Here is a 20,813-nt window from a genome sequence, read left to right as displayed (position 1 = left end):
ATGCTCATCACAAGTGCATTCCTATCACCTATTTAACACATCCCTGCACCCACCTCCTCTCTGGTAACCATCAGTTTGTTCTCTATTAAAACTAGCAATTATTTATCAAAGATTATCTCAGGGGTGCCTGGATGGCTCAGTCAGTTAAGCCTTCATGGCTTAGGTCATGATCCCAGGGTCCTGGAATAGAGCCCTGCAAAGGGCTCCTTGCTCAGTGGGGAGACTACTTTTCCATCTCCCTCTGCCTGCCACTCCCCCTGCTTGTGGTCTCTCTGTCCAGTAAATAAAATCTTTTTTAAAAAGATTATCTCAGATTATGTGAACTTGAAAAACATTTAGGTTAGTGTTTATTGTATTTCTGGGAATTTTTTTTAAGATTTTATTTATTTATTCATGATAGACATAGAGAGAGAGGCAGAGACACAGGCAGAGGGAGAAGCAGGCTTCATGCAGGGAGCCGGATGCGGGACTCGATCCCGGGACTCCAGGATTGCACCCTGGGCCAAAGGCAGGCGCCAAACCGCTGAGCCACCCAGGGATCCCCTATTTCTGGGAATTTTTGGAATACTTCATTTATCTAAGCACTTAATTGTCTTTGAGCCAATTAAATTGAGCTCTTTTCTAAATTAACTTTGGGAATGCCATCAGAGATAGAAAATGTCACATCACTGTAATATACATATGTAGACACATGTAACATATAGATAGATATAGACAGAAACTTTATAGTGTCATTTTATTTTTTTATTTTTTCCTAAAGATTTTATTTATTCATGAGAGACACAGACAGAGAGGCAGAGACACACAGGCAGAGGGAGAAGCAGGCTCCCCACAGGGAGCCCGATGCGGGGCTTGATCCCAGGACCCTGGGATCATGACCTGAGCCAAAGGCAGATGCTCAACCACTGAGCCACCCAGGTGCCCCTATAGTGTCATTTTAAAATTCATGCTACGGTTCAGGTACAAAACTCTAAAAAATGGCTGGATCTAAATTGTGTTCCAGTAGATGAACTAAGTTTAGGTTAACTGCTAAGATGACTAAAGTCTTATACTAAGGATTTTTATTTGTGTGCTGTGAAGATCCTTTTCTGTCTCCAGAATTCTGGTGGGAAGATTGGAATGAGGAAGTGGAGGAGGGTACTGAGGCAGTGGAGAAGGTGCAGAGGGAAAGAGGCAAGACATTGGTGCAGGATGGCTATTGCATGCCCAGAGACAGAGGAGGAGGAAGGGAACAAGATGGTGCTTCAGACAGGGAGGATGGGTCTTTTTAAAATCTTTTGTTTGCTTCAGTTTATTTAGAAATGCTATTTTGTAATGGGGAGATTTTTAGAATCCTGAATATGTTTGAAAGTTCTCAGGTACTAACTGAAATAGACATCTCATTTGATCGTCTTTGTAACCCTTTTCCAGTTGTGCATGCAAGAAATAATTTTAGTATATCAGAAGTGCCCATTTTGGTCAATGATCTTTTAAGTCATCTTGTGTAATTTGATCCAATGGGGCAAAAATTCACAGCAAGAAGGGCCCTATTCCTTAATATAAATACTACAGGAGTTCCAGTAGGGGGATGATTGTTAGAAGCTCCTTAGAGGAATTATTTCCCATAATTGAGTACTTACCAAGAACGAAACCCAAATATTCCATTCAAAATGAATGAAGGTGGACTCCTCCCCTCAAAAATGAGTGAGGACAGAAGCCAGCAACAGAGGATACCCAAATAAAGGCCTGAACCTTGATTAAGGTGGAGGTTCAGGACGGAGAGGGTCTATCAATGTGACTTGAAGCCACCAACGATATGTCAGACAGCAATGGACTCTTGTTACAGTACTCAAATCCATGGCAGCTCTAGAGACAGAGTTCAGGCACTTTGGGACCTACCAACTAATGTTGATGCCAAGTAATGTTGATCAAGATGAAGAGGCTCTAATGCAAACAGAGCATTTATTTGAAGTCATAAGGATTACAACCCAGGAAACAGAGTCAACCAAAATGAAAAGTGCTTTGACTCCTGAGCAGGGAGTGCAGGCTTATAAAGACAAAAACCACAAGAACTTGTTTTGAAAGGTAGTTTAAAGTATCTAATGCACAATTGGCTATTTAGCAAATAGGTTAGTTACATTATATTTCAGTCCAAAGTAGAAAGAGGGAGTTTGGGATGCACTTGACAAGAATCAAAAGTTTCTGTTGTATTGAGAATTGAACAGGAGGAGATCTGCATTGGTCCTGTTTCCTGAATGTCCTTTCAATTCTATTTTGGGTAACTCTCTTAGCAATGGTTAATTCATTTTGAATCTTTCTTCATAGCTCTTAAATAATACTCTATAGAGGCACCTGGGTGGTGCACTGGTTGAGCACCTGCCTTTGGCTAGAATCATGATCCTGGTGTCCTGGGCTCGAGTCCCACATCAGGCTCCCCGAGGAGCCTACTTCTCCCTCTGCCTGTGTCTCTGCCTCTCTGTGTGTGTCTCTCATTAATAAATAAATAAAATCTTTAAAAACTCTCTATTTTATTAATGAAAATTTAAGGTACTAAATATACTAGTGAATTCTCTCTAAATTACTTAAATCAATGCCCCAATTCTCTGTTTTACTGGATACTTAATGGTATTAAGCTGAACCACAAAATGTCTGTCTAAATGCCAACCTTAGCAGAATCACAAGTAACTAAGAATTTTACAATTAGAAGGATCCTTAAAGATCCTTTTACAGATAAGACAACTAGAGTCTAGGAGTTTAATTAACTTTACAACAAAATCTCTCAACTTGTTTATAGCAATGCTGGGGTCAAAATCTATTTTCTTGGCATCTATTGAGAAATGGCGTAGGGATTATGTAGGAATTATCAGGGAAATTTCTGACATTTAAGTAAGGAACCCATATTATTAGAAAAAAGTGAAAGACAAAGTTAGTAGTAGTCTATAACCTATAGAACACTCAGGCAGGAATCTGAAAAAATGCATACTAAATAAAGTTTACTTACTTGGTAACTACTATCTGAACTGTAATGGGCAGATTAAGTTTACTTGGTTTAGGTATATAGCAATACTTAAAAGGATCTGCTAATGCAGAACTTTGTGACAATTCAAAATAATCTTTGAGAATGACTGAACTATACGTTTACTGTATACCTACATACATGTAAAAGTGTATCTGTATATTTTATGAATATTATATAAGAGGTTTTATATCATTTCAGTGTCTTTCAACTAATGAACTAAGTAATCTTTAACTGGTGTGACTTGTAAATAGTTTTGTTTGTATTTTGATCCTCTTTCCTGGAGTGTCACTCTTGCTCCTGGGATGCACTTTTCTGCTATCAGGATCCTCAAAACTAAATTTCTCTTTGTTTATGTACTTGTTCAAGGCATGGTTCTTATTATTTATATACTTCCTCAAGACTGTAAATGCTAAGGCTTTTAAATATTTTTTTAGTTGGTTTCAGGGGAAGGCTTTCCTTATTTACGTCCAACAAAATATTTGCAGGGTTGGACTACCATACTTTATCTATTTTAAGTGTATCATATCATTGTTCCCTTCGGCATCTGCGTTATCTGTACTTTGGCTGATGTCTTCTAATATGTCTAAATGTTCCTCCAAAAGATAATCATCATATCATACTGTCTGTATTTATGCAAGGTATTGTCACCTGAGAAAAGAGGCAGAACTGAAATAAAAGAAGAGCATTTATTTGAGTTCTCAGAAATGCCCTTTGGGGAGGATGGATTTGGTGCTTTTTGGGGAGTACAGCAATTCAAATGGTGTCCAGTATGTCACAAGTGTGGAGTATTTAAAGGCAAAAAAGAGTAGTACTTGTATACATTATTTGCAATGAATTTTGTTTGGTGTTGACAGCAGAAAACTAATCTTGGCTGCACATAATTGGTTGCTAAGGCTGTCACTAAGAAACATCTGTTACTGTAGCAGATTGAAGGTACTAGTAGAATTCTTGCTTTGTTGGTAGTTTGACTCAGTTCAAAGGTTCGCAATTACACCGAGTGAGGACTTGCATGAGGCCCACATCCTAAAGGCCACCAGCTCCATTTTAAAATACTTTGACATAAGTGAATCCATTTTATTTCACCTTTTACAGTATCCTTTTTGTAAAAAGATATTTACAAATAAATGTAAAATTTAACCTTTAATAAATTCACATTTTATATAAGTTTTCTTAGGGCTTTGAAAATAGTATGTAGATATTTTTAATAGAAATCTTTTTTAGGGATCCCTGGGTGGCGCAGCGGTTTAGCGCCTGCCTTTGGCCCAGGGCATGATCCTGGAGACCTGGGATCAAATCCCACGTCGGGCTCCTGGTGCATGGAGCCTGCTTCTCCCTCTGCCTGTGTCTCTGCCTCTCTCTCTCTCTCTCTCTCTCTCTCTCTCTCTCTCTGTGACTATCATAAATAAATAAAAATTTAAAAAAAATTAAAAAAAAAAAAGAAATCTTTTTTATTCACATATGTGTATATGTTTTTAAAAGGAGATTATAACCAGGATTCTGTCACAAAATTAATATACTTTTCCAGTGTACTGGTATTTTAAAAGATATTCTGTGCTGTTAACTGGATAGAATTTTTCCATTCCTTGTTATATTTTGTTCAATTATAAGGAATTAGAAAGACTTGCTATGTTGTCAAAATATAAGGAAAGAACTCTGAATTCCATCATTGGAAGAAAGTTAAAGCTTGGATTGTATAATTCAGTTCATTTAAGTGATAAATTAATTTTGGAAGAGACTTGAGAACTCATTAGTATGACTATCTGTATTTATGGAAGATATTGTCAACTGAGAAAAGAGGCAGAACTGAAATAAGAGCATTATTCCATTTTGTAGCTGAGAATATTGAGTTAAGTGGTTTGCCCAAATTGATGTAGTAGGATGGCAGTAGGATTGTTACTCAGATCTCCTAACTTTTAGCTTAGTATTATTTCCATTATGATATGCTGCTTTGCTCCTACTAAATATTTTATAGCTCTATAAAACTGGTTTAAGTACCTCTCTTCAAGAAACTGCCTTTTACTACGTTAGTTGGGTAATTCATGTAAAAAATTAATTTTGTTCTTATGGTTAACTAACTAAATATTTTTCTGATAGCAAAAAATGTTATTTTGTGAATATATACTAGTTGAAAAATATTTTTAAACATTAAAATAAAAAATTCAAACACATATAAAGGTACAGTTAATCCCTATGGCCCCGTCACTCAGATTTGAAAGTTGTTGAGATTTTGGCATATTTTCTGCATTTCCTCTGTTTCTTAGCTGATATATATATTTTTAAATTTTTATTTATTCATGATAGTCACACAGAGAGAGAGAGAGAGAGAGGCAGAGACACAGGCAGAGGGAGAAGCAGGCTCCATGCACCAGGAGCCCGACATGGTATTCGATCCCGGGTCTCCAGGATCGCACCCTGGGCCAAAGACAGGCGCCAAACCGCTGCGCCACCCAGGGATCCCTAGCTGATATATTTTTAAAGCAAGTCCTAGGCAGCACATTATTTGCTCACTTGTACATTTTAATATATAATTCTAAATGATTATAGTATTTTCTTTCATAGCCACTATGTCATTTATCACAATTAACAAATTTAACAACAAGATAAAAATGTTTCAGACATTTATGGAAGCATATAGTGCTTCTAGAATGTGCTGGCTTTTTTTTTTTTTTTTTTTTTGCATAGCTGCAATTTAAGGGGTTTAATTCCAAAAGTAAATTAGGAAGTGAAGGAAAGATTCAAGGAATCCCTGAACAGCGTGCATGTATTATACATATATATAATTGTAGAATTTATCTACAGTTTAACTTATCTGATACATTTTCATTTTATTCCTAAGTAAACTAGAGTCCCTAGCTTTTTTTACAGAAGCCCAATTTTCAGGTGGAAAGTTTTAGAAGCAGAGAATGCTATTTTCAGACCTCAAGATATATTTTTCTCTGATGACTCATATGCAGTTTTATTAACCTTTCATGAATGTCTTTTGCTATTCTTTCCACCAGGAAGAACAACGAAAAATAGAAGAAGAGAAAGAAAAGAAAAAAGAGAATGACATGGTATTTAAAGCATGGTTGCAAAAGAAAAGAGAGCAGGTCCTAGAAATGAGGAGAATTCAGCGAGCAAAGCAAATTGAAGATATGAATAGTAGAGTAAGTGAAACTTCTCAATGAAAAATAAGTAGACAGATATGAAAGCTGAATTTATTTACAGAAGGGGATGTGAATATCAGAATAAGAACCTAGAGAAAAATTAGGAAAAGTGGTCGGTCCAAGAATGACCCTTGTAAAAGATGCAACACAGAGATGACTTTACAATTAAATTCTAAGAAGCCTTGTGAAAAATCAAATGATTACTATATTACACTTTTATAGCACAGAAAATAGAAAACTATCAATATGCGTTTTCAGGACAGTATAACTTTGATATTCAAACAGGACAAAGATAGCAGAGATAATTTATTAAGTCCTCAATTGTAGATATTTAGTTCAGTTCCAATATTTTGTTCATTAACAGTGCAGTAGTGAACATGTTCATTCTGTAGGAGTTTCTTAAGAGTGGAATTTATGACTTACTAAATGTCCAGAGTGAAATTTTTGGTTAAATGTGCAAAAACTAACATTCCAAAAGGTGTGTCAGTTATAGTCCCTCCAACAGTATGTAAGAGTGAATATTTACCACATCCTGACTAAAACTGTATGTGGTTTATTTTCTTAATTTTTCTTCAGCTTAGTTATGTACATGAGTACATATATATGACCACATGTATATTCTGTGAATTTCCTGTTTGTAGTCTTTTTTTTCAGTTTCATTTTTCGTCTTGCATTGTATACTGATGATTATAATTCTTTGTTATTTTATCTGTCATAAATACATTTTCCTAGACTGACAATATGATATATTTTTTATGTTGTTTACTACTCCATTTATAGTTAGCTTTTAAAATCTTGAGATGGGTGATACTTTTTTAGGCAAGACATAAAAGCCACAAACTAAGAGAAAATATTGAGAAATTTGAATGCAACTGTGTAGTAAAATAACAGTTTGCTATAACCAAGAAGGGTTTATTTTAGGAAGGAAATTACAGATAAATAATAACAAACCTATTAATATAATTCATCACATCAAGAGGTAGATAAAAAGAGAATATATGGTTATCTTGAAAGATAGAGAAGGAATTTTTTAATATTAATATAATTTATTTTTAAAAGTCTGAATAAAATATCAAAACAGTATAAATACTATCTTAAGAAATTCTATAGGTATACCCATTAAAGTTAGAAACAAGTAAGTCTCCCCTTTCTATTAAATAACTTAATTCTGGAAGTTCTAGTCAATTTATTAAGCAGAAAAGGAAATGAGGTATAAGTATTAAAAGAATGGATATTTACATGATAAATATAAGAAGTATATAGTCCTCCTGTAGCAAAAACTTCATAGAAAAATTAAAAAGGAGAAGGAATATAGGAATATATAAAATACTTTGAGCCAAACAGGAATGTGTCTGATCTCTGTGGGGAATACAGTACAGCTTTGCAAGGGACAAAAAAGATGACTTTGGTAAATGAAAAAAAATATAATATTCCTGGATTGGTGGGACAAATATTATAAATATATGAGTTCTTTGGCAAATAGTAACATGATACTCCTGCGTGGACTGACTAAATGCTATAAAGATTTTAGTTCGTCCAAGTTTATATTTAATGTAATTGCCATTTAAAAGCTGGTTAGGATTTTTTAAGTTGGTGTCATAATTGTTATTGTTAATACTTATATTATTAAAGCAAAACTTCTGAATGTAGTGTATGAAAAAATAACAAATTTGTTAGAATTAAAGAAATGCCAATGAAAAATTTTTATATATTCAGTAAACATTTTTTAATAGCTTCCTATATGACAGATGCTGTTCAATCATGAGAATGTAGTCTTGAGCAAACTAGGTTTAGTCTTTGTTTTATAGAGTTCAGCTAGTAGGGATTGAAAAACTATATATATAAAATAAGTTTGTAATTATAAATAGTGATGGATGCAATGAAAATGAAAGAACTATGAGAGATCATAATAGGGAAATAAATGTATATGAGTATTTCAGAAAAGATTTTTTCTCAGTCGGTGATAGTAGGAGTAAAAATTGGGCGAAGACTGAGAGGAATTTGTTTCAGGCCAGGAGAACATGTGAGAACACCCTGAGACAAGAAATAACTTGGTAAGTGTGAGAGTATCTGGAGAGGGAGCAGAAATCCCATCCTGTGGCATGTAGGAGTCTATAATTTTGTATTTAGTTCTGTTATGGGAAGCCACTGAAAATGTCCAAACAGAGGAGTGATACATTAGATACACATTACTATGAAAGGGCAAGAGTGGAGGTGGGTGCTCAATGAGAAAGCAGATAGAGTTGTATATGAGGTGAGAAATGATAGTGACTTGGCTAGAATTATAATAGGAGTGGGAGAGAGAGGGGGAGATGGAGGGAGGGGGATGTGAGTAATTTAAGACATGTTTTAAAGTATCAATTGAAAGAGTTTTGTAATTAATTAGATGTGTGTGTGAGAGAGAATGAGATGTAAACAGAGTATGCCAGGTTTCTTTTCTGAGCAACTTGGTGGGTGGTGGTGCTATTCACTGGAGCAGCAGAGAATACACTGAGCAGGGGAAATTCTTATTTCAGTTTCTCACTTGTTGAGTATGAGGTACCAATGAAACACGCAGGTGAAGACTGGAGAAATGTGTTTGATGGTTAGTGTTGAGAATTAGAAGATGAGTGACTTCAAAGACAAAGTTTGTGGGGATGTGGATGTGGCGCTAAGGACTGGGTGGCAAGTGTGATGGAGAAAGCCCTAAGATGAGAAAATAAAAACTCTGGGAGGCTAGATATTGAATGGCTGATTCATATAGTTCTATTTCTCAGGATGAGGACGGAGAGGAAGACTCTCCATCTTTCCAGACTCTCTCTGGTCCAGCCGGTGAGACCAAAGATTGTTAAACTAATGGCGCCAAATAGTGTAACTGAGTGTCGCTTTGCTTAGAAGAGTAGAGGAACACAGTTCTGAAGAGTATGAAGGAGGGAAAGTAACTTCTTCACCTGACTTGTGAGGTACTTGAAATGTGGCAGGAAAGGCAGAGTCTGTTCTGGAGAGGAAAAATGTCTTGCGGGGAGAATGAGGATTTGGGTAAAATAAGAGGTTTAAGGCCAGGTAGCCTGGGAAAATGGGGATATTTGGGAGTTTTTATATCATTGAATAGGAATTATTAGGGAATAAATTAGAAAAGTTTTTGAGGGAGGCAGAGAATTTAGGCGTGAGAGGGAAGAAGCACAGCACATTGCTATAATATACTGAAAAGTATTGGAGATGAGAGGATCCTATGTTTCAGTGACCAAGAAAAACAAAGCTGTGAGTACACTGCTAATAGTTTCCAGGGAGCTGGCCCTCAGGCTTCATGGCATTCAGCCTAATGTAATATTTTTATCAAGTATTTGTAAAATTAGGAGATAATTAAATATCTTTCCATTTTTGTGATGAACTTTGCTTCTCTTGGTCAATGATATATATAAATGATATGTGTTTGTTAAATATATAGATAGACATATGTAACGTGTATGCATGTGGTCCACTTATCTAGGTGAACTCTACGTGGATGCTTATATACATTATGTATTCTGCATTTGGATTTAGTGTTATATTAATGTCAGTGTTATAAGTTGCTTGATAGTGTGGGGCTTAAATCTTCTGTATCCTTACCTCTATAGTGGGAATAACTGGGAAATTGGAGTTAAACCTTCCAACTATCACTGTGTATGGGTTTATTTTCTTTTTAGTTCTTTTGGGTTTTGCTTCATCTATTTTAAAGTATTATTCATTTATGAATAATATTCATAAATGGTTCATTTATGAATTCATCTATGGTTCTATGTCTTTTGATGAATGACATTTTCACATCATGAAATATGCCCTTTGAAGTCTACTTTGTTTGATATTAATGAATCCATACCAGCTTTCTTATATGTAACATTTGCATTGTTATATCATGTTTTATGCTTTCAATTTATGTATCTTTAAAGAGTTACTTGTGCAAACAGCATATATTTGGATCTTCCCAATCCAGAAATCTGCTCCTTTCCATTGGAGTTTATTTGTATTTAATTGTAATTGTTGATATCGTAGGTTTTAAGTTTATTGTCTTGATATTTGTTTTGATTCATTCCATTTATTTTTAGTTCCATTAGTCAACTTTTTCTGCCTTCTTATGGTTTAACCAAGTGTTTAAAAAAATATTCCTTTTTATTTTCTTTATTTTTTTTTTTTAGCTATACTTCTTTGAATTATTTTTACCATCATTGCTTTAGGGATTGCAATATTTATCTTCTGAATATATCAGAAATATATTTTCGAAGGATTTATTTTTTATTGGATATGAAATTTGAGGCTGACAGGCTTTTTTTTTTTTTCTTTCAGCAGTTTAAAGATGGCGTTCAGTGATTTTCTGACACCCATTGTTTCTGATCAGCAAGTCAGCTGTAATTCTTATCATTGCTTTCATTCACTTAATGTTCTTTTTTTATGTGGTTGCTTTAAACTTTTTCTTGCTTTGGATTTTAGCAGTTTATTATATGAATAATATGTTTTTCTTTGAATTTGCCTAACTTGGGCTTTGCTGAACTTCTTGGATCTGTAGGTTGATGTTTGTACTGAATTTGGGAAATTTTTGCCATTATTTTTGCAACTGTTTTTTGCTCCATTTTCTTGTTTTTTTTTTTTTTTTTATTCTGGAAGTCCAGTTTCACATACATTAGAATACTTGCTGTTATCACACATGTTACCAAGGTTCTGTTAAGATTAAAATTAAAGGGACACCTGGGTGGCTCAGGAGGTTGAGCATTGAGGTTGCCTTTGGTTCAGGGTGTGATCCTGGGGTCCTGGGATCAAGTCCCACATCAGGCTCCCTGCGAGGAGCCTGTTTCTCTCTCTGCCTGTGTCTCTGCCTCTCTCTCTCTCTCTCTAACGAATAAATAAATAAAATCTTTTTAAAAAGATTAAAATTGGGATCCCTCGGTGGCACAGAGGTTTGGCGCCTGCCTTTGGCCCAGGGAGCGATCCTGGAGACCCGGGATCGAGTCCCACGTCGGGCTCCCAGTGCGTGGAGCCTGCTTCTCCCTCTGCCTGTGTTTCTGCCTCTCTCTCTCTCTCTCTCTCTGTGACTATCATAAATAAATAAAAAATTAAAAGAAATATTTAAAAAAAGATTAAAATTAAAATGTTAAAAATATTTTTCTTGGTGATAAGTTCAGTTACATAATTTCTGTTCGGTTTGCATAATTTCTGTTGATCTGTCTTCAGGCGTTGACACTTTCTTCTCCAGCATCTAGTTTACTGTTAAGCCCATTCATAGAATTTAGGTTGTCTTTTCATTTAAGTTTACGTTTTTGTGTGTGTGTGTGTGATACGTCTTTTTCTTTTTTAGCTTTACCAAGGTATAATTGAAAAAAATGAAAGATATTTAAAGTGTACAACATGATAATTTGATACACATATACACTATGAAAAGATTCTCCCCATTAAATTGATTAACATGTCCATCACCACAGATATTTACTCCTTTTTTTCTTTTGGTTCATCTTTGGTAAAAAGATTAAGTTCTATTCTCTTGGCAGATTTCAGTTATATGATAGTGTTACCAACTACAGTCACCATGTTAAACTTTAGATCTTCAGACATTTTCCGTCTTACAACTACAAGTTTGTACACTTTTACCAATATCTTGCTATTTCTTCCAAGTTTCAGCCCTGGTAACCACTACTCTTACTCTTTCTTTCTATGATCAACTTCCTTTCTTTCTTCCCTCTCTCCCTCCCACCTTTCCTTTCTTCCTTCCTTTTTTCCTTCCTTTAGATCCATTATTTGAAGAGACTGTCCTTTCCCCATTGTTTATTCTTGGTAACTTTGTTAAAAATTAATTTACCATGTACACATGAGGTTGTTTCTGGGCTTCTGTTCTGTTCCATTAATCTTTGCCTCTGTTTTTCATGGCAATACCATACTGTTTGACTCTTACAGGTTTGTGATACAGTTTGAAATCACAAAGTGTGATGCTGCAGATTTTTCAAGATTGCATTTACCATTTGGAGTCTTTTGTGGTTTGGATTTTTGGATAGTTTTTTCTATTTCTGTAAAAAAGTGCCATTGGAATTTTTATAGAGATTGCAATGGATCTGTAGATTGTTTGGGATAGTAAAGACATTTTAACAATATTAATTCTTCCGTATCTTGATTATGGATTATCTTCACATTTATTTGTATCTTCTTCAATTTCTTTTGCCAATGTCTTCTACTTTTCAATGTGTAGATCTGTCTCCTCCTTGGTTAAATTTATTCATAAGTATATATTTTCTTTTTGATGCTATTTTAAAGGGATTATTAAATTCTTTTTCTGATAGTTTGTTGTTAGTGTATAGAAACACAATTGATTTTTTTAGAGTTTTTTAATTGCAGTAGAGTGTTATATTAATCTCAGTGCAATTGGTTTTTGTATATGGACTTTGTGTCCTACAACTTCACTGCATTTGTTATTCTAACAGGTTTTTTTGTGACGTCTTTTGTGACGTCTTTTTTGTGACGGTCTTTCTATATAATATCATGTCATCTGCAGGTCAAAACAATTTTACTTTTTCCTTTCTGGTTTGGATGTGTTTTTTTTTTCTTGCCTGATTTCTCTGCTAGGACTTCCAGTACTCTGTTGAATAAAAGTGATTAGAGCAGGCATCCATGTTTTGTTCCTGATCTTAGCAGAAAAGCTTTCATCTTTTTGTTGAGTATGATATTAGCTGTGGACTTGTCATATGTGGCTCTTGTTATGTTAGGGTATGCTCCTTCTGCACCCAGTTTCTTGAGAGTTATTATCATGAAAACATATTGAATTTTGTCAAATGCTTTTTCTGCATATATTAAGGTGATTGTATGATTTTTCCCCTTCATTTTGTTTCTGTTTTATGTCATATATTAATTGATCTGTATATGTTAAACATCCTTGCATCCCTGGAATGAATCTCAGTTGATTATAGTGTATGTTCCTTTAATATACTGCTGAATTAGAATCTAATATTTTGTTTAGTACTTTTACATCTATGGTCATCGAAGATAATGGCCTGTAATTTTATTTTCTTGCAGTATTCTTGTCTGGCTTTCATATCACAGTCATTCTGGCCTTGTAAAATGAATTTGGGTATTCTCTTATATTTTTTGGAAGAGTTAGAGAAGGATTGGTATTAATTCTTCTTTATGTTTCATAGAATTTGCCAGTGGAGCCATCTGCTCCTGGACTTTTGTTTAATGAGAGGGTTTTGATTATTGATTCAATCTCCTTAATACCAATTGATCTGTTCACATTTTCTATTCCTTCCTGATTCAGGCTTGGTAGGTTGCATGTTTCTAGGAATTTATCCATTTCTTATAAGTTGTCTAATTTGTTTGTTTATAATAATTGTTCATAGTGATCTCTTCTGATCATTTGTATTTCTGTGTCAGTTTTAATGTATCTTCTTTGATTTATAATTTTATTGAGTTCTCTTTATTGGGTTGTTTAGCTAAAGTTTTCTCAATTTGTTTCTCTTTTAAAAGGTCAGCTCTTAGTTTCATTAATCTTTTTTATTGTCCTTTTAGTTTCTATTTTATTTCTCCCCTGATTTTTGTTATTTCCTTACTTTTGCTAACTTTTGGCTTAGCTTATTTTCCTTTTTTTCCTAGCTCTTTGAGGTGTAAAGTTAGGTGTTTTTTGAGACCTTACTTTTTAAGAGAAAAATGTAGGCATTTATCCCTGTACTCCCTTCTTAGAACTGTTTTTGCTGCATCTCCCCCACTAGCCACTCCCGCCAGCCTGCCCATAAGTTTTTATACATTGTGTTTCCATTGCATTTATCTCAAAATATTTTTTTATTTCCCATTTGATTTCTTGACACATTATTGTTTAGGTGCATGTTGTTTAATCACATATTGTGAATTTTCCAGTTTTCTTTTTGCAGTTGATTTCTAGCTTCAAATCATTGTGGTTGGAAAAGATAATTTGTATGATTTCAGTCTTTTTAAATTTGTTACACTTGTTTTGTGGCGTAACATATGACTCCTTCTGGAGAATGTCCCGGAAGACATTGGATAGAATGTTCTATTGGATAGAATGTTCTGTAAATGTCTTGTAGGTCTATCTGATCTAACATGTAGTTTAATTCCAGTGTTTTCTTATTGATTTTTTTTCTGGATTATCTATCCATCATTGAAAGTGGGATATTGAAATCCTCTATTATTTTATTCTGTATATTTTTCTTTTTTGATCTGTTAATTGTTGCTTTATATGTTTCGGTATTTCAGTGTTGGTGAATAGATACTTATAATTATTATCCTTTTGATGAATTGGCCCCTTTATCATTAGATAATGATCTTATTTGTCTCTTTTTGCAGAGACAAGTTTTTGTTTTGGCTTAATGTTTATTTTGTCTGATATAATTATCCCTTCTCCGTTTGGTTTCTGTTTACATGGAATATCTTTTTCCATCGCTTCAATTTCAGTTTATGTGTGTGCTAAAGCTGAATTTAGTCTCTTTAGGCAGTATATAGTTAGGACTTTTTTTTATATCCCTTTGCATTAAAGTAATTATTGATAGGCATGGAACTACTACTGCCATTTCATTAAATGTTTTCTGGTTGTTTTGTAATTACTTTGTTCCATTGTTCTACTCTTATTATTTTCCTTTGTGATTTGATGAATTTTTTGTAGTGGTAGGCTTTGATTCTTGCTCTTTATCTTCTGTATATCTACTACAAGTTTTTGCTTTGTGATTACCATAAGACTTTCATAAAACATCTTGTATTTATAACAGTCTGTTGTGGTTACAGTTATTTTTTAATACTTTTATCTTTTAACCTTCATACTAGAGTGATAAGTGATTTACCCACCACCATTATATTAGAGTGTTCTGATCTTAACTCTATTTTTGCCAGTAAATTTTATACTTTCATGTATGTTTTGCTACTAATTGGCATCCTTTCATTACAACATTTCTTATAAGGCTAGTTGAGATGAACATCTCTGGCTTTTGTTTGTCTAAGAAGCTTTTATTTCTCTTCAATTCTGTTGGACATCTCTGCCAGGTAGAGTATTTTTACTTCACAGTTTTTTCTTTGAGTACATTGAATGTATCATCACATTTTTAAAAGATTTTATTTATTTATTCATGAGAGACACACACACACACAGAGGCAGAGACATAGGCAGAGGGAGTAGCAGGTTCCATGCAGGGAGCCTGATGTGGGACTCGATCCTGGGACTCCAGGATCACGCCCTGAGCTGAAGGTAGATGCCTAACCACTGAACCACCCAGGCATCCCTCATCATATCTTGAGGACTGCAAGGTTTCTGCTGGAAATTCTCCTCATGGAGATTACCTTTATGTCACAAATGGATTTTCTCTTGCTGCTTTTGAGATTTTCTCTCTCTGTACACTTGTGGGAGCCCAATGATGTGTATGTTCTTCCATTTGGTGGTATCCCATAAGTTTTTTAAGCTTTTATCACTCTTAAAAATATCCTTTTTGTTCCTCTGATTAGATGAATTCTTGCTTTCAAGTTCACTGATCCTTTTTTCCAATTGATCTAATCTGCTTTTGAACTTCTCAGTTTTTCAGTTCAGTTATTATATTCTTCAGCCCTGTAATTTCTCTTTGGTCCTTTTAAAATGTTTTCTGTCTTTCTTTTGTAATTCTCATTGTTTCTGCATTGCTTTCTTGATCTTGGTGAGCATCTTTATGATTGTTATTTTGAACTCCTTATCAGGTAAGTCATTTATTTGTGTCATTAAGATCCATTTCTGGAGATTTATCTTGTTCTTTTGTTTGGAACATATTCCTCTATGTCTTCATTTTCCATGACTCTTTGCATTCGTCTCTACACATTAGATAAAACAGCCACCTCTTCCAGTCTTCACAGAGTACTCTCATATAGGAGATCACTCTCATCAGTCACCTCCTTCTGATGTCCTAATTGTTACTCAAACCTTTGTAATGGCACAAACTGCTTTGTTTGTTTTTACTGGCTCCCAGTTTTTGAGGGTATACCAAGATACATCATATTCAACACCTAAGTGCAAGCTAAGTGGAAGCCAGGCTCTCTGGTATAGCTGGGAAGGTATGTGGTCAAGCCCCTTCTATGGAGAAACTGGGAGATGGGTGTTTTTCCCTGTTCCGTTGGCACTGGGTCCAGGTGTATATCTGCAGGGGGGATGTTCCTGTGACCATTAAGATCTCCTTATTTATTGCTACCATCTTGTGGGACTCATGAATGGAAGTTTCAGTGGCTGTTAGTTTCAGGTGACCTAGGAACCTGTTCTTTGGGTTTCAGCCATAAAAATTTGGGTGCAACCGACATTTGTAGATCTCTTTCATGGGAGATATTGGCTACTTGGAGCAGGCTATAAGGAGACAACAGCAGAGGTGTCAACAGCTTTTGTGGTCCTTGGGGATGGTGAAAGCTAGCCTTTAGATGCATTCTAAATTAGAAGTCTGACCCTCAAGCAGCAGTTTTTCAAGTATGCAGGGAAGGAATGAGAGATGGGCTTTTTTTGCCTATTCTTTCTGTGCTGAATGCTAGGATGATAGCCAGTTAAGAACTCCTTCTTTATGTATTACTGTGACCACTGCTTGAAATACTCTATCTCCTGACATCCCATAACTTATTCACTTTCTGTCTACATGCAACCTTTCTCCTCAGAATAACACTGCTCAATACAACTTTCTGTGATGAAGGAAATGCTTTATATCTGCACTCTCCAATGAAGTAGTCACTGCCACAATGCGGCTATTAAGCACTTGAAAAGTAGCTAATGTGACTGAGGTACTGAATTTTAAACTTTATTTAAGTATAGCTACCTGTGACTAGTGGACACTGTGTTATACAGTGCAATCATAGAATATATGAGAAAGGGATCTCTGGTTTTTTTTTTCATTGATGCAACCCGGTACTTTTGTGCCTGTAGATACTCTATAAATATCTGCTGAATGAATAAATGAACAGTGCTACCAATCAATCCTGTTCACCTCTTAATCCTTGACTCTTTTGATCTATAATTCCAGAATGAACACTTTCTGATCATCTCTAGGCATTCCCAGATGCTGAGTGTTCAGCAATGATCCTTTAAGTCATCCATAGAACATCTTCACAAACTTCAGCATTGTACATCAATGATGCTAGGTTATATAAATTATATAAATTAAACTGGAACATACTTGGCAATGTGAGTGATAAATAAAGGAAAATGCAAGGTATAGGAAGTGGACCTCTCATTGAGCTCATATTTGGGGAAAGTATGAAATGAATGCATTCTTCCCTTTGTGTTTTAGCCAGGAATCCAAATAATGAGACATGCCCCAAATCTGTCCCATTGCTTTCTTTATTCTGCCAAATGAGAGCTCTTTCAGCTTTTAAAAACTCCCAGAATATGATATCCACCATGAAGTTTAAGGAACCATAAAATAAGCTACTTCCACTAGCTTTTACTTATGACAAAATCATCATGGCTGATATCCTTATAAGAAAATTTTTATGGCTGCAAATCCGTATGGCCATCTTCCATAAGAGTAATTACAATTTGGAAATGGATTTTTCAGTTAGATGCTCTTAAAAGTAAAAACAGAGGTAGAATTTAAAAGAAAGGATGAATAACAGAAGTTTTGGTTTTAGTTTTCAAACTGCATTCCAGGGAGTGCCTTCAGGAATTGCTACAAAGACCTCAACTCTGTTCATATGGTCTATCCCAATCTTTCTTCAACCCTGTTTTATTTTTTTATGCCATTGTGAAAAATTATTTGTCAATGCTTGCATCATTTTGCATCAGTCATGTTTGCAAATCACTGCATTTAACCTTCTTCACTTATTGATTACCTCAATAAATTGACTTTTGAAGGATGCCAGATGGCAGGGAATTCAGTGTTGAATTTTCTGACAGAGATCAGTGTTGCAGGTTCAAAGCTGAATATATTTGAATATATGTTGTTTGGATACTAGGAGTGCAGGTAGTGAGGTTGGCATTATTATGAAAAATTGATGAATGGAACATGTATTCTAGTAGGGTCTTATAGGCAGGGCTCAAAAAGTAGTTTTGGTTTATTTAAACAAATATTGTTTTTGTCATCAGCAGGAAAACAGAGATCCACAACAAGCTTTTCGATTATGGCTTAAAAAAAAGCATGAAGAGCAGTTGAAAGAAAGAAAGACAGAAGAACTACGAAAGCAAGAGGAATGCTTATTCTTCCTTAAAGGAACAGAGGGCCGTGAGCGGGCCTTCAAACAGTAAGTCACAGGCTGGGCATGGTTCCCTCTCTTCACAGTCATTTCAGAGAGCTGTATAGTCAATAAAGTTTAAAATAAAACCCACAATTTAAAATAAATAAATAAATAAATAAATAAATAAATAAATAAATAAATAAATAAATAAATAAATATTAAAAAAAATAAAACCCACAAAATACTTTCTCTCTTATATTACATGTCTATTCAATTTTAGATCCACACTTTTAAAACTGTGAGAAAATTCTTTAACTCCATATTTTACATAATATCTATATATCATTCTTTCTTTCTTCAAGATATTTTCAATACCAAAATTATTTTATATTTAACCAGTCTGACAACCTTTGATAGCCTACCATTCCTTAGTAATTTTGTTCATTTCTCAAGGGAAATGGGAAAGATGGTGTATAACTACTCCAACACATTCCTTAGAACAACTGAATAGTTAGTTGCATTTTCCAAAAAATATTTTTCTGTATAGAAAGACAGTCAGGCTGAGAAGGAAGTTCTGTATAGGCCAAACTGAAAAGGGGATTTGGGCACACACTATGGTAATTTGAGGCAAACCTGAACTTTTCAGTTATCTGATTAAGACTTTATATCACATTGCTAATTGTGAGGAAACAGACCTGGTTTCATAATTCTGTCAGCAAGCCTTGGGAGAGGGAGTGAATATTGAATCCAGTTGCTTGAAGTTACTTCCTTCCTTCCCTCCCTTCCTTCCTTTCTTCATTCCTTCCTTCCAATCTTTTGTTTCTTTGCTTTCTTCCTTTTTTTAAAACACATATATGTATAATTCTTTATTATAACAGAAGCAGTAAATGAACATTGTAGAAATGGAGGGAGAAAAGTCACATTTTCATCATCTAGAAATCAGTACCTTACTGCATATCTTTTAAATATTTCTGTATACATTATATTTAGAATTTTAAAATACAAATTTGAGATTATATGTTTATACTGTTCTGTAATCTGCTTATTTTTATTAATGATCTCATCTAATATCCAGCCCATAATTATATTTTTCCCAATGGACCCCTAAATGACTACAGTTAATTTGCTCAAACTAGTGTCCAATTTGGGACCACACAACATTGGCTTATGATGCTTAAATCTCTTCTACTGACACAGTATTTAGTTGTATAGAGTTATTTATGAAAACAAATGTATATGCACACGTGAACCACGTACACTGTCATATGTGTGTACGGTTTTTTTTTTTTTTTAAGTTACTTTACCTAAGCAAGCAAGGTTTATAGATTTAGATTTGTTTGAATGTGGACTCTTCCTTTACCTTTTTTGGATGTTTTTGTGCTTAGGCTTATTCTTCCATTTTAAAGAAGGACTATTTTAATGCACTAAGAAGCCAAGAGCTCATTAGTGTCTTTACCAAGAAGAGCAAGGCAACATTTCTGCATGCTGGGATTCTTAACCTAATTGAGTTATGTTCTGGAATGCAGTTAGTTGAAAAAAAATAAGTTATTTGAAATCTATCAAATATTTGTTTGCTTAGAAAATCATATTTAAAAAATAATAGGACCTATATCGCATCTAAAATATTGTTTGTTACTCAAAACTCAGTTTTTTTTAGTTAGCAGTCTCATTGTAAGACATACTTAATCTTAAGTATTTGATTGCAAATGTGACTGTGTTCTCTTGTGGGAGCCTAGGGGATAAGCCTGAAATTTTCATTAGTACTTTAGTAATTTTTGTTGTGACTATAGTATTTCAATGTAAAGAAATTCAATTTCTTTTAATAGTCAATAGCAATAACTTTTTAGTAAGAAGAGTACTCACAATGATACTCACCAGATCTGATTGTATCTCTTTCCACAGATGGCTACGAAGGAAACGGATCGAAAAACTAGCAGAACAACAAGCTGTCAGAGAAAGAACTAGACAGCTCAGACTAGAAGCAAAGCATTCTAAACAACTGCAGAGCCACCTATACATGTCAGAAGCCAAATCTTTTCGTTTTACTGATCATTACAACTGAAAGTATCTATTCAGTACTTCAGTTGGAAGCTGCTATCCTCAAAATTTTGGATATTATTTCTTATGGTCTGTGTACTTTGGTCATACTCTAAATTATGGAAATTCTATTTATCTTTTGGTGATACTGACAGTAAATTTGTCTTTTTTTTAAACACTAAACAAAATAAATTTCTTTTCTCTCAGTGTTGTGCTATATGCCATCTCATAGTCCATGCGACAAACTGAACAATAAATGAACTCTAGATTGCTTTACTTCTAAATTATTTTTAGCATTTCTAGCTGGAAAGAACACAAGAAAGCAACAGGTTTCTATTAATATTTTAAAAAGATCACGATAGAACATTTCACGAAGCTGAAGGAGTGACCTTTTAAAGAAGACTGGTTTGAGGCCTCATACGAAATCCTATCTATGATAATTTTAATTTGAATAGCTGTGGCAAGGTAAGAAATAGGATAGGCTCACTTTCTTGTGTTCCTTTAAAAAAAAAAAGCAGGAG

The 20,813-nt window shown here is 34.5% G+C and overlaps 1 protein-coding gene across 5 annotated transcripts in view; it reads left to right on the top strand.

Moving 5' to 3' along the window:
- Window positions 1-20,498, top strand: part of CCDC181 (coiled-coil domain containing 181) — a 36,690-nt gene extending 16,192 nt beyond the window's left edge. For 2 of the 5 annotated variants that reach the window (XM_026003339.2, XM_026003340.2), the window contains exons 4-6: window positions 5,998-6,144; window positions 18,167-18,321; window positions 20,158-20,498. In XM_026003339.2, coding sequence (XP_025859124.1) covers window positions 5,998-6,144; window positions 18,167-18,321; window positions 20,158-20,317 — 462 coding nt within the window. In that variant the 3' untranslated portion in view covers window positions 20,318-20,498. Of the gene's footprint in view, window positions 1-5,997; window positions 6,145-16,743; window positions 16,867-18,166; window positions 18,322-20,157 lie in introns of all 5 variants that reach the window. The other 3 variants (XR_011996334.1, XM_026003341.2, XM_072732949.1) reach the window with 3 other exon arrangements.
- Window positions 20,499-20,813: the final 315 nt, after the last annotated feature.

Source organism: Vulpes vulpes, chromosome 13 (genome assembly GCF_048418805.1).
Source record: "Vulpes vulpes isolate BD-2025 chromosome 13, VulVul3, whole genome shotgun sequence".
NCBI lineage: Eukaryota > Metazoa > Chordata > Mammalia > Carnivora > Canidae > Vulpes > Vulpes vulpes.
This window is presented reverse-complemented; position numbering and strand designations above follow the sequence as displayed.